This window comes from Sminthopsis crassicaudata, chromosome 3 (genome assembly GCF_048593235.1).
Source record: "Sminthopsis crassicaudata isolate SCR6 chromosome 3, ASM4859323v1, whole genome shotgun sequence".
Lineage (NCBI taxonomy): Eukaryota > Metazoa > Chordata > Mammalia > Dasyuromorphia > Dasyuridae > Sminthopsis > Sminthopsis crassicaudata.
The window spans coordinates 569,495,787-569,510,693 of NC_133619.1; the positions used below are offsets into that span (position 1 = coordinate 569,495,787).

General features: G+C 37.3%; 1 protein-coding gene across 6 annotated transcripts in view; it reads right to left on the reverse strand.

Moving 5' to 3' along the window:
* ATP7B (ATPase copper transporting beta) overlaps positions 1-14,907 on the reverse strand; it is a 115,813-nt gene that overhangs the window by 49,526 nt on the left and 51,380 nt on the right. For all 6 annotated transcript variants that reach the window (XM_074304797.1, XM_074304799.1, XM_074304795.1 and 3 more), the window contains 3 exons: positions 10,316-11,558; positions 4,682-4,954; positions 3,522-3,685 (listed from right to left, as the gene is read on the reverse strand). In XM_074304797.1, the coding sequence (XP_074160898.1) occupies positions 3,522-3,685; positions 4,682-4,954; positions 10,316-11,558 (1,680 nt within the window). The remainder of the gene's footprint in view (positions 1-3,521; positions 3,686-4,681; positions 4,955-10,315; positions 11,559-14,907) is intronic.

Here is a 14,907-nt window from a genome sequence, read left to right on the forward strand (position 1 = left end):
TCCCTCTTGCCTCCAATTTATTTCATTCCCAATCCACAAGCAACATCTGCATCAGTAAAGGCTGCTTCCCAAAGTGGGGGCTCTGATCCACCTCTTCACACTTAGGTGTTCTTAACAACTATGGAATTAGCAATCTTTCCCCATGTTACTCCCACTCAGTTAGCTTTCCATATTAGCATCATCCATCCTACTCCCCTAAGTATCTTCAAAGACATAAATAAAAGGTAGTTCTCTCCCAAAAAGATTGTGAATCCCTTCTCTAGGGATTCTCTAGGCAACCACATTGATCAATAAATGGGGATAGGGTACCTGATATTCAAACTGTCAGCTCTGGGAGTTACTTGCTGCATGGTTTGTAGGAAGTATCTCTCTTTTTTACTTCTGTTTTCTTACTAGCACCATGGGTATAATAATGCCTGCTCTTTATTTACCTTAATGATATTTAGTGAAGAGATAAGATATTTGTAAAACAATGTGTACTCCTTAAAACTTAAGCTCTTCCCCAGCTAAGAAAAAGACTGGCATCTTTTAAGGTCTCCTTCAATTCCATAATTGTAGAAAAGGAGGAAATTATTGCTGTAGGCATGCATACAACGAACCAGACAATGACTACTAATATTTAGCATTCTCCTTCAGTAAGAACTTAATTGCTACATATAATAGCTTGCATTTATATGGGGCTTGATAGGTACAAAGAGTCATGACACATATCTTCCATAAAATATCATCTGCATAAAAACCTTGTAAGCCTTATTTTAAAAGGATAATATTGGGCAAAGGAGAAAAACCCTGAATAAACCAGAAACATAGAATGTGAAAATTGGAATGGATTTCAGTAGCCATTTAGCCCACTACACATTGAAATTTAAAATATAATTTAAGATAATACAACATAATATAAAATAATGGGACAGCTATTTGCGTGCCAGGCCTGGAGTCAAAAAGACCCGAGTTCAAATCTGGCCTCTACACTTACTAGCTGTGTGACCCTGGGTAAATCACTCAACCCCATGTGCCTCAGTTTTCTCATCTGTAAAATGAACTGGAAAAGGAAATGGCAAACCATTCATATCTCTGTCAAGAAAATCCAAAATGAGGACATAGAATCAGACACAACTGAAAATGACTTAACACACACAAAAAAGTATATTATTATTATACACTTACGTAATATGTAGGTATGTATATGTATCTATACACATATTTATATATATAGACATACAAACAACATGCATGCATATGTACACATATATATTTGATAAAGTTTGACCCAAAAATGATAATGCAACAAAAATGAGATCTCTTTCAAAGAAAAAAATGTGTGTATGTGTGTGTGTGTGTATATATATATATATGCATGTAGTGTATAGATGAACATTAAAAAAGTAATGCCAAGTGCAATCCAGACCCAGGATAATATAAGCCAGATTTGGGAGGGATGTCTGGCCTATATTTGGCCCCATGAAATATCCCCATTTATAGATAAGGAACCTGCGTGCAGCAGATGTTAATGATCTGTTCAAAGTCACACTGATAGAGAAAGACCTCAAACCCAAGCCTTCTAAGTTCAATGCCTTTATTATACCATATTGTTTCCCTTAATGCTGAGATCCATAAGAAATTCCTGTGCACATTATAGTGACCAGTAGTAAAAATAACACTCAGCAATGATCATCAAGGCAAATTAGCTCAAAACAGCACTGTAGCTCAAAACACCACGAAAAATTAAAGTGCTATAATTTTTATAATGTTAAAAAATAGTTCTTAAATGAAATGATTCATTTTCTTTTAGACTAGGGCTAATGCATAGCACAGAATAGCAAACTGGATGATTTAGCATCTTTTGCAGACTATGGTAGTATGGGAAAGGAAAATTCTTCCAGGATCCATCACTAGACCAAAAGTAGCAATCAGGGACTTCTAGGCCCTAAATCCCCAGCACAGAAAGGAAGGCCCCATTCTACAATACCCAGTTCATTCCTTCATAAAGAATGCCATTTATCAGAAATTCAAAGAGCCACGTATGTCCTTAAAACTTGTTTTTAAATATTTGCTTATTGCTAATGGCAATGAGTCAGCTACAAGCAAATGAGAGACTCTTTTAACTACCACAGAACATTGCTCAATCTCTTTCTTTCAGGTCGGCTACTTGACACAATAGTCCCCTTACAGAGGGGCAGCATGGGGGAAGCAGATCCAAGGCTGGACATGGAGTCCTGTTTTGCAATATTCCCCATCTAATATTTACTAGGTAGGTAAACACAAGTATGTTCTACAATCATTCAAAATCTGTTTCTTACATGTCAAACAAGTATTATAATAATAATAGTTAGCCTTTATGTAATGCTTTAAGGATTGAAAAGATTTTTATATTAACTCATTTGATCCTCACCACCTCAACCACCTTGGGAGGTGTGTTGGTAGAATCCCCATTTTACAGAGGAGGAAACTGAAATAGGCAAAGATTAAGTGACTAGCCCAGAATCCCACACTTAAGTCTCTAAGGCTGGATTTGAACTCAGATCTTCCTGCAAGTGCTAGTGCTATAATACCTATACTACCTACCTCACACCATTGTCATTAAGGAAAATACTCTGCCAATTTAAAAAATCATAGAAGGTGTCCTGGAAGAATCATAATAGTAAGTATTGCACCAAGACTTCTGGGACACCCTGTATAAATATTTTGATGTCTTTCTCCTCCCCTGTAGACAGGAATGGTGGTGAATAAGTGGGCACCATAAACAAGATCCAATCCCATGCTACAGCTTCTCTCGCAGTTACAGTGACTGTTTATCTTTTGTTTCGGATGTATGACCCTTGTCCCTTCCAGACAAGCTCACAGAGAGGAGAGTTTACATATCCTGGTTTATCCCAGCCACAGGGCTTTACAGAGTTTCAACAACATTTTCCATCTTTATATCTCCTCATGTTAGCTTTTTACCTTTCAGACCTTACTTATTGAATGGCTCTTGAGCCTCCTCAACCCTTTTCGTGGCCAATCAGAATCATTCCAATTTCACAAGTGCTTCAGTTTTCTAAGCACCCCTTCTAATATTAGTTTGCCTCAAGATACAAATAGTTCCCTAAGCCTGAACTTCCCCAGGGTTCTTAAACTTCCCCCCTCCCCAAAAACATTCTTTTATTCCCCAAAATCCTCTTTCTAAGGCACTGATTTAATTCCAAAGTACTTACTCCTAACAAATAATAACAGCCCATTAATTGCACCATAGAGTAAACAATTCATTACTGATACCTTAGGAAAAAAAAATTTGTGCTGGGTCACCCAAACCAGAAATATGTTAGTCAATAACCCAAAGAATGAAGCCCTCCAAAAAAATAAGGGGAAAATATAATAAAGTTAAAGTCCCTTCTTATATCTGAGTCTAGTGTCCCATTCTTGGGAAACTGAGACAAGAAGGGGAAGTTCCTTGACCAAGGTCATCTTGCCAATTAATGGTAAAGGCCAAACCAGGATCCAGTTTCTCTTATACTCTTCTCCTTCTCCTCCCCAATACTCACAATCAGCTCTATGTTGCCATCTGAGCCAGTGTAATCTTCCATTATTGTTGCTTCAAAGCCCAAGTTCTGGACAAGCTGGGCTATTTCAAGAGGCTGGATGATTTGTGGATTATACTTGACCTCTGCTTTTCCAGCCATTAAAGCGACCAGAACCGAAAGTACACCTAGAAGCATAAGAACATTTTATGAATAAGCAACCAGCATGTAGCATACATTGATAAGTGAAAAATATCTCCACTTAGGCCATGGTATGCCATATTGGTGGGACATGGTCATATTCGCCATATATCCTCAAACAGAAAATAAATCTTGCATAAATTAACATGAATTTTACAAAAAGGAAGAAACTATTTTCTCAGATGCTTGTAAATAAGAATTTTCTCCAAAGCATTAACCTCAAATGTTTTCAGTACACAGTCTGCTTTCATGATATTAACAAGACTTTGGACCACCCTATTTGCTTTCATTTGCCATCACAATACACCTTGTGCAAATTAGAAGAAAGAAAAACATGTCCTTTAATAAAATACTAATAAGGAATATTAAGAATGGATTTATAGAGGACACAAAAATATGATCTTGTTATAAATTAAGCCTGTGCACAATATACAAAGAGGTCCTTTTCAGATCACATTTTAAGGATAATTGTCCCAGGATACCAGGAAAACAGATTATAGTAAACAGAGGATTGGGGAAAGGTTCTTCAGTCTTAAGAAATGAGGAACCCACAAGAAAAAATGAATTTAAGAGAAGATAAGAATTGTATGAAGCCATATGATAAATAAGGCCTACAAGGCAAAAGATACTACCTTTTACCTGAAAAAAAAAAATGTAAGAAGAAAACTGTTGGGAGATACCATTTTTCCATGCTTAATTTACACAAAGCTCTTTTATATAACAAATAAATTAAACATCAAAGATCAGAAAATAGGCAAGGAACCAATTGTCTGAGAATTTGGCAAACTTTTATACTAATCAGAGAAAAACTTCTTACCAAGTTATTAGATAAACAAATGAGTAGCAAATTATGGTACTAAAAGGAGCCAATGTATACCCTCTTTCAGTGACCCCTTAAGCAGTTCTATAAGCAGGCTCTATATTGGAATATAGGATAAATTTCTTGAATTACATAAAGGAGATAATGCATTTATGTTTCTCACCATCTTCTTTTAGTAGATTTCTTTCTATGTTGGAAACACAGGATGCACACGTCATGCCTGTTATACATAAAAAGCATTTTTCTGAGGTCACTGCCTTAGGGTGAAGTGGGTATTCTGAGGGAAAAGGCTTTGGAGAGTGGCCCAAGATGTTTGTTTTGTGACACCCCTTAACATCAATTTCTTCCTCTAGAAGAGAAACTGAGTCCTTAAGCTCTGTTTGGGCATTAGAATCCACAGCATAACAATTTCCAACATGCTTTCTGGAACTGGTTTCTATAATTTTTGAAAAAAAGAAAAAAGATACAATACAGTTTAATAAATTAGAGAATCAAATTATTTATTTCAAAAGAATAAAAACAAAAGAAAATAAAAATCTGACAATATTATGTTCCCAACCTATACAGAGAAACCTCAAACCACTAAAAATGGTTGATGGATGGAGCATTCTAGTTAACCGAATGCTCTGATTAGTCAGTCAACAAGCATCTAAGTGCCTACTATGTGTCAGCCTGTATACAAAGCAATGGGAAATAAAAAGCAAAAGCACTCTTTGCTCGAGGGGAGAGAGACAAAGAAAAGAAGGAGGAGAAGAAAGAAAGAAGAAAAAAGGAAGAAAGAAGAATAAAAAGGAAGAAAAAAGAAAAAGGAAGAAAGACGAAGAAAGAAGGAACAAAGAAGAAGGAAGGAAGGAAGAAAAAAGAAAAACAAGAACAAGAGGAAGGGGAAGGAAGGGGAAGAGGAAGGAAGGGGAGTGAAGGGAAAGAGAGAGGACGGGAGGGAAGGGAAGAGGAAGGGAGGAAGGAAGAAAGAAAAAGTTGTGTTATCCAACTGACCACTTCCAAATGGGCAGCTTTACTCACAGAGGCTGTTTCATCTTCAAAGAGGATCATACCATCTGGAGCCAAGGGCAAGCTATAGAAAGGGCTGAAACAGTACTAACCCTGGGCTTACAATCTAGTGGTTTCTTTGTAATCAGTCCCTCCTAATAATGCTTTCTTTCACTGGAAAAGAGTGTGGCATAGTGGAAAGAATATTAGTTCTGGAGACAAAGGACAGGGGTTCAAATCTCATCTTTGATGCTACATGTGACCTTGAAGAATGAGAGCATTAGCCTAAATGAGGAGACTTTTTGGAAAAATCTCTAGATTTTTTCCAGTTCTAACTCTGGAGAGGTCCCTTCTAGTTTTAAATCTATGATCCTTAAGATTTGACTACTCTCCCCTAAAAGTGGTATAATAAAATAGGTCTTTTAGGATTCCTTGTCACACTGGAATTTATGGAAAACTCTGACCTCCTCCAGAATCCTTCACTAGGCTGACAGCAGCAATCAGGTGCCTGCCAAGCCCTAAGTCTTCCAACACAGAAAGACAGACCCCATTCTGCAAAGTCTCCAACCTTCCTTCACAAAGAATGCCACTTATCAGAAACTCAGAGTCACCTGACTCCTTAAAGCCTTTAAATATTTGCTTACTGCTAATGGCAATGGTCAGACAGAGCAAGCAAAGGAGAGACTCTTGTCAACTGCCATACCATTCACTGCTCGATCTCTTTCTTTCAGGTTGGCTTCTCGGCACTACAGTGCAATGACAGAGGGGCAGCAAGGGGGAGTGGACTGGGGTCAGACTTGGAGTCATGACCCTGGTTTTTAATCCTCTCCCCTCATGTTTGCTAGTTCCTGCCTGTTTTTTGGCACTCCTACAGAAAAATCAGCATAGTTCAGGGGGATGCATAGTTCAGAGCCTTGACGTTGCTAGGGAACCTTCTTAATTGTCTTGTCTCTTTCTCCCCAGAACCAGTCTCCAACATTTTCTACTCTTGTCACCAAGCCCACCACCAGACTTGGCCTTCTCCTATAATGAGGACATACTTCAAAAATCTGTTGAGTTACACTGGTAGAGTTTCCTCATTTGGAGATTTCCTAAATCAATTAAATCACAGGTACAGTCCCTATCCCCATTTTATTTTTTGAGTTTTCAATACACTAAAGTAGCCAGATAGTTTTCAGATGAAATATGATCTAACCACAACTATCCTATCCTGAATCTGGGAACTTTTTTTTTTTTAACCCAAATATAAAAATTTAGTTTAATCCCAAATTATTAGTTTTTTTTTTCTTATCTAGCCTATTGTTCTAGCCTGTCAAAATCTGCCTTCCAATCCATCGACTATCCCAGCTATTATTGTATCAGTTTCCAAATACCCAAATGTAACTGATGAAGGATTTTAAATCCCATATGAACAATTATGTGTTGATTTCATGCTACATTTCTTTCCTGCTAACATAGGATTAACTGTTCTATTTTCCTTCTTGATTCTTCTTTTTAAAAAGATCTTTCTAAAACTAGAAGTACAGAATGTAACCAAAACAATACGTGTGATGTACACTTTCTATGCAAGTAACTGAATCTGTGTACAAAGTCATGATTATTATTACTGCTCCTCCTCCTGCTCTAGCTAGCTAGCAGTTGCATAGCATCATAAGGTGTGTTTAAGCACTCTACAAATATTAGCTCATTTTATTCTCAAAACAATCCCAGTGGGGTATCATTGTGGGTACTATTATACTCATTTTACAGATGAGGAAATTCAAACAGAGAAAGGTTAAGTGATTTGTTCAGGGTCACTTGGCAAGAAGTATTGAAGGACTCATTGAACTCAGATTCAACATAGCATCAATTGCACTGCCCAGCTGCCTTGCTATCTATATAGTCCTAAAAGAAAAAGTGCTTCCAACAAAATCAGAATCCTACCTATAAAACTATAACAAAATAGGTAAGAGACTAAAAAAATTTCACTTGGTCTAGTTTCTCTAAGTATCTTAATATCACATCGGTTGTAAAAAGAGTGCTTTGAAATCCAGATCTAACACTTTGTGCAGACGAAGCCAGATATATATTTCTTAGAGCTTTAACTGGCTCACTTCTAGTATAGACTCGCATCTTCTAGCTTAACATATATGCTGATGTAAAGGTCTTTAGTGCTTAATTGCTACCTCCCTTAACACATAAAAATATAAAAAATACAAACTAAAAGGATTCCAATGGAAGCAGTCACTGACCCGCACATTTTATAGCACTGCATGATTTAGCATGCACAACTTCACAATTCCATAAGGGCTGTAATGAGAGCACTATTAGCTCCAGGTGGTATGTATTCATAGAGAAGTGAAGAAGCTTGCCCCCAGGCTAGCAAGTGACAGACTGAACTCAGCCCTTCCAAATTCCTATCTAGAGCTATACTATGCCAGGCAGTCTCTCCAAACAAATATTACCCCTAAGCACCAGCCATGATTTACACAGGAAGAACTGAATCTCAGCCAGATTAAGCATGTCCCAATCAAGAGTATATTTAGCATCTTCTTCTAACCCAGCCAGTGAAGAGGCATTTGCCTCTGTTCACATTTTTACCTCTCAGGTTTTTCTGATGGGGCAAGGAGGCAGCACCCGGTAACTTGCAATTCCTGGAAATTGGGGCTGGATTGCTGCTATTGGGCTTATATCCCAAAGAAATACTAAAGAGGGGAAAGGGACCTATATGTGCCAAAATGTTTGTGGCAGCCCTTTTTGTAGTGGCTAGAAACTGGAAGATGAATGGATGTCCATCAATTGGAGAATGGATGGGTAAATTATAGTATATGAATGTTAGGTTTACTAAGTGAGAACTCAGGTTTTCTGGACAATTACAAGGTGAGAACTCAGGTTGACTTGATAGAGGGGGCAAGCTCATTGGCTGGGGTGGTTCTTCCCAGAAGCCCTTGCATTATCCCACGTATGAAGGTTATGGAATATCATTGCTCTGTAAGAAATGACCAGCAGGAGGAATACAGAGAGGCTTGGAGAGACTTACATCAACTGATGCTGAGTGAAATGAGCAGAACCAGAAGATCACTATACACTTCAACAACAATGCTGTATGAAGATGTATTCTGATGGAAGTGGATATCTTCAACATAAAGAAGATCCAACTCACTTCCAGTTGATCAATGATGGACAGAAACAACTACACCCAGAGAAGGAACACTGGGAAGTGAATGTAAATTGTTAGCACTACTGTCTATCTACCCAGGTTACTTATACCTTCAAAATCTAATACTTAACATGCAACAAGAAAATTGGATTTACACACATATATTGTATCTAGGTTATACTGTAACACATGTAAAATGTATGGGATTGCCTGACATCTAGGGGAGGGAGTAGAAGGAGGGAGGGGAAAATTTGGAAAAATGAATATAAGGGATAATGTTATTTTAAAAAATTGCTCATGCATATATACTGTCAAAAAATTATAATTATAAAATTAAAAATAATAATAAAAGAAAAAAAAAGAAATTGGGGCTGGCATCATGAAAATACAGGAAGTCCAGGTTTTGGAGGTGGTCCACAAAGGGACATCTTTTCTTCTCCACACCCACCCTGAGGGCATCTCTAGAGAATGACAATTTACGGAGGCAGCCTAAGCTACAGTGTCAAGAAAACTGAAATTCCAACTATAAGATGTGTCCTGACTCCCCTGTTAGTGAGTTGTATGATTTAGTAAAAGTAGCAACTTAAACAGACTCCTTTTCTTTGTATCTGTGCTGCTTATCTTCTAAGGATTTGTTGTGAGATGCAAGAGATAAATATGTATAGTATGCTTAGTAACTACAAAGCATTATATAAATGTAAATTTTTATTAAATTGAAAGTTTAGAAGGGATAGAAGATGAATTCAATTAAATCAATATTTTTACCACTGCTTAATTTTTTCGAGAGTTTAGACTTCATGTAGTAGGGGGGAAAAATGACTTAATTTATCTACTTGACTGAGTCTATTTCCTCCTTAGATTTAGAAGCCCTGGCTATGGTGCTTAACTTTCTAAAATGTTATTAGTTATCAAAACACTGATCCAATTACCAATTATTTTGAAAAAAAAAAAAAAAGAGAGAGAGAGAGAGAAGTGGAATGATCTCTAGGGGATTAAACTAAAAATGATACCATGAGTTAAGAAATAGTTTCATAGATTCAAAGCTATAGAGATCCTATAATCTAATTCTCTAATTTTATAGTTGAAGGACTGAAACCCCAGTTATGTTGTTTGTCCAAGATAATAAAAATGGTAAATGATTGACCTGAGATTCAAATCCAGTTCCTTTGATTTACAATTTAGGATCCTTCTCCCTATAACATACTAAGCATAATTATCATGGAGGTTAAAACTAAAAAGTTAGAAATTTCATTTCCTCTATCCTGATTTTACTTTTTTTCCCCCTGAAAACATGAAACTTTACTCTTAGATATCACCTTAAGAAAAGATACAGTTTTTAAAATATTCTATAGCATTTGTGGCAAAAGATAGTTTGTTTGCAGTCAAAAGCAATCAAATAAGATATAACTACATTAAGGGAAAAAAACCCAAAATGTCAAAAGGCCTTAAGCATGTTCATCTTCATTTTGTACTATCCACATGAGAATTTTACCTGGCTTTTGGGAATAATATGAATCTATTCAGTCATTCAATGTAAAAAGGAAGACTGCTTTAATGTTATTCCATAAGAAAATAAGCCACCTGTTAGACCAGCTAAATACCATATTATTAGATAGAGAGAAAATGGAAGACAGTGGACAAGGAAATTATCAGATATTAAATACATACCAGTTACAATGGATGCCTCAAATCCCATGTCTTCAATAGCAGCTTTTAGCTCTTCAGGGCTCACTAGTGAGGTATTATAATGGATAGTTCCAATCCGTTCAGCTAAAGAGACTGAAACTTTCCCTACCCCTTCCCTTTGGGATAGTAAGCTCTCAACAGACTGCACACAGGAAGCACAGGTCATGCCCTCAATGCCAATCACAACAGTAGTCCGAATTCCCTCTGTTTGGTTTCCTTGGGATCGTGTAGAAAGAGGAAGTTTTGAAGGCCACTTGTCTAATGAATTCTCCAACTCACTGCCTTCTGTTTCATTAGGAAGAGTGACTTTGAAATTCCCAGGTGGAAGAGCCTCAATGGCTTGCTTCAAGGATAGTGGGGTGACATAGGCTGGGTAAAACCGAACATCTGCACTTTTGTTTTCCAGAGACACTTTAATATTCTGCACACCTGAGAGTCCAGCTATATTTCTTTCAATATTCAAGACACAGGATTTGCAGTGCATTCCTTCTACTCCTAGCTGTAGACTAGTAGCTGGGCTAAACTGGTCCCCACATACTTCAATGTTATTACAGGAGAGTTGAGTTGACATTTTTTTTGGGTTATTGTCCTGTAACCTTCCAACATCAATCATTCCCAAGCTTAAGGGTGCCATTTTGCTCTTGATGGTGGCTTCAAATCCCATGTCATTTATATGGTCCCTGAGATCTCCAGGTTGAATGATGTAAGGCTGATAAGTAATGACAGCCTCCTGATTGCTAAGGGAGACTTTGATTTTCAGAACTCCTTGAAGTTTTCCAACCTTCCCTTCTATAGTATTGACACATGACTGACAAGTCATGCCCTCCACACGAAGCTTGGTCACTGCTTCATCAGCAGATGAGGGTTTAGGGGGCCATGATGCAGCCTTTCCTTCAGCTATGTATGCATCAAATCCCATATCCCCAATTTCAGAGCAAATTTGTGGTAGATTTATGGTCAGTGGTACATATTTCACAGTGGCATTGCTCTGTTCAAGGGAAACTTTTATGCTTACAATACCTTTCAACTTAGAAATCTTATCCTCGATAGACTTCACACATGACTGGCATGTCATGCCCAAAATGTTGATAGTACCAGTGCTTGTTGAAGATAATGCTGCAGGTAAAGTATCCAAGCTGCCTTCAAAGCCTATGTTGTCAAAAGCAAATTCCTGTTTTATTGGTAATTCTTCAACACAAGGAGCAGAAGAAACTTTGGACAACATCTAAAGGAAGAAGAAAATACATATTTAGAATTCAAAACCAATCTAGAGATATTCCAGCTTCTCTGGTACATAACAATAATAGTATATAGAGCATGCTGAGACTATGAAAACATTAAAATATTATAAAGAAAAGACATAAGGTAGTCTCAAAATTAAGAACAGTATGTAGGATGTAAAAATCACTGGGTTCTACAAGTTAGGAAATCTGAGTTCTACTCCTATGCTACCACTATTAGTTATATGATCTTAGGACTTGTCTAGGCCTCAGCTTATTCATATAAGAAATGAATTTATTAAGGTCTCTAAAAATGTATTCTACATGGCTCAAAAAGAAGTAGGGGAGAAAAATTAAGAAGGAAAAAGGGAAAAACAATAAACATATATCAAGTGCCTACCAGGCACTATGTTTAGCACTAGAGATATAAAAAGTGACAAAAGACAATCCCTGATCTCAACAAGCTCATAATCTAATGGATATAATATTTATGTGCATGTATGTACATGTGCATACATGTATTCGTAGTAAAGGAACATAGTAAAATTAGAAAGAATGGAATTCAAATCCTGCCTCAGACATTTACTAGTTGTGTGACCCTGAACGTGTCACTTCACCCTATTTGCCTCAGTTTCCTTTATCTGTAAAATGAAGATAAAAATATCATCTTTAACCCAATATCATATAAACTATTTGGAAAAATAGGCTAGAATCTTACCAGATTTTTTTATGATACAATGACATGCTGATATCTCAACCAGAAACAGCCAAAACAAAGAAAATAATAGACAAATTTCCCTAATAAATATTGATGCAAAAATTTTAAATAAAATACTACAAAGAGATTACAACAATCTATCCCAAGGATCATACATTGTGACCAGAAGGGATTCATAAGAGGAATGCAGGACTAATTCAATATTAAGAAAACAATCAACATAAATGACCATATCAGTAACAAAACTAACTAAAGTCATATGATTATCTCAATGCAGGGGAAAAAAGACAAAATACAGCACCCATTCCTATTAAAAGACACGAGAAAGGGAACAACTAACTGGCCTAACTGGCACAGTGAATAGAGCATCAACTCTTAAGTCAGGAGGACCTGAGTTCAAATCTGGCTTCAGACACTTAACACTTCCTAGCTATGAGACCCTGGACAAGTCATTTGACCCCAATTATCTCAGGGAGGAAAAAACCACTAGAAAGCATAGGAATAAATGCAGTTTACTTTGAAATGATAAGTAAACCATTAACAAATATTACCTGTAATGGGGAATAAGCTAGAAACCTTCCTAGGATAAATCAAGGATACCCATTTTCACCATATGAGAAGAAAAAGAAATTAAAGGAATTAATTTAGGCAATGAGGAAACAGAATTATCACTCGTTGCAGATGACATAGCATTAGAAAACCCTAGAAAATCAAATTTTAAAAACTACTTAAAAATTATTAAGAACTGGGGCAGCTAGGTGGCACAGTAGATAGAGCATCAGCCCTGAAGGTAGGAGGACCTGAGTTCAAATGTGACCAAATATACTTAACACTTCCTAGCTGTGTCACCTGGGCAAATCACTTAACCCCAATTGCCTCAAGGGAAAAAATTATTAAGAACTTTAGCAAAGTTTCAGGATAGAAAATAAACTCATACTTCTACATATTATTGTAAAGGGCAAACCCAGAAACTATATGAATACAACTATAAAACACTTTTCACACAAATAAAATCAGATCTATACAATTGGAAACATATTAATTGCTCATGTGAAGACCAAGTCAATACAATTTTTTAAAAAAACCTCACAGAAAAGTAAAAAAGTATGCTTCAATCTGTATTCAGATTGGTTCTTTCTGTGGAGCTGGACAGAATTTTTCATCTTAAATCATTGAGTTATCTTGAATAATTGTATTGCTGAGAACAGCTAAATCAACAGCTAAATAAATCATTCACTGATGAACATCTTGCAACATTGCTTACTTTGTGTAATATTCTCTAAAGTGTAATGTTCTCTGGGAGCAGATTTCTTGGGGGGCTTCTGGAGGTAGCTAGTAATCACCACAAGTGCAGCCAAGGATTAAAGTCCAAATCTTTTATTGTCTCTTTTCCTGGGACCCTGTTAGCTTTAATAGAGGCCTATCTCTCTCCTTGATTCCGAGAGTTCCTGCCACTACTAGTCCTTTGCCTCTGCCAGCTTCTGCCTCTAGCTTCCTCTGAATGAGCTTCTACTGGGCTTTTCCTTCTGGCCCTGAGATCTTTTCCTTATATGCCCCCCACTGAGTATATACCAATCATTATATTACTAGGAAACCATTATTTGCTGTAGGGTTAAATCACTGTCTCCTCAATTCCACTTAGTACCTTGTTTCAAGTTCTGGCCCATAACATCTCCTGTAGGATCAGATCAATCATACTGAACCATGCTAAATTAGATTATTGTGTCCATCAATTCCATTGTCTTAGCACCCTGTAATAATCCCAACAACTTTGTACACTGTAAGGATGCGGTTCCCGCAAAACAAGAGAAGGGAATTGTAAGGGTCCTTTAAATGGGTGGCGACACAGTGCAATGGGAGATTGAGTGCCCCAGGAAGTATTCTCTGTGGATATTAGGACTGAAATAGCTTCGTAATGGGTGACTCTCTCACTGATTGGCTGTGTGTGTGACCTCACAGGCCATTTATAAGCCCACTGCAGACAGCAGTTGCTCTCTTTAACCTGGTGCTCTTTAACGTGGCTCCCTAACCTGGGTGATTAAGCCGAGATGGATAGCCTTAAGAGGTAAGGATTTTGGTAGTGAACATGTGGGTCTTCAGACCAGGTGTTCACTAGGGAACCAACAAGTCAGGGCATCAAGTCAGGGCATTATGTGAGTAGGTATAATAAAGGCTTTTAAGATTACACGTGACTGTTCTTAAGTGCGCTACTGGTTATTAAGCTATAGATTCAAGAGATTGTAGCCAGAGACCTTTGAAGGCCTCAGAGGAGGCGAGCCGGATAGAGTTCACACTGCAAAGGTCAGTGGTCAAAGGTACTCTGTTGGGCTTAGGACAGACTGGTAATAGTAACTGCCAGGAGGCCATGTTACAGTACACAGTTCATTTCACTTTGCATCAACTCATAGCAGTCTTTCCAGGTTTTTCAGAGAGCACTGTCCTCATTCCTTACAACACAATAGTATTCCAGCCAGTATATCACAATTGTTCAGCCATTTCCCAATTAAAGGACAGCCCCTTTCTTTGCCCTCAGAAAAGACCTGCTACAAATATTTTCATAGTATAAACCCTTTTCCTTTTAATCTGTAGGATATACACTTAGGATTAGAGGTAGATCACAGGATATATATAGTTTT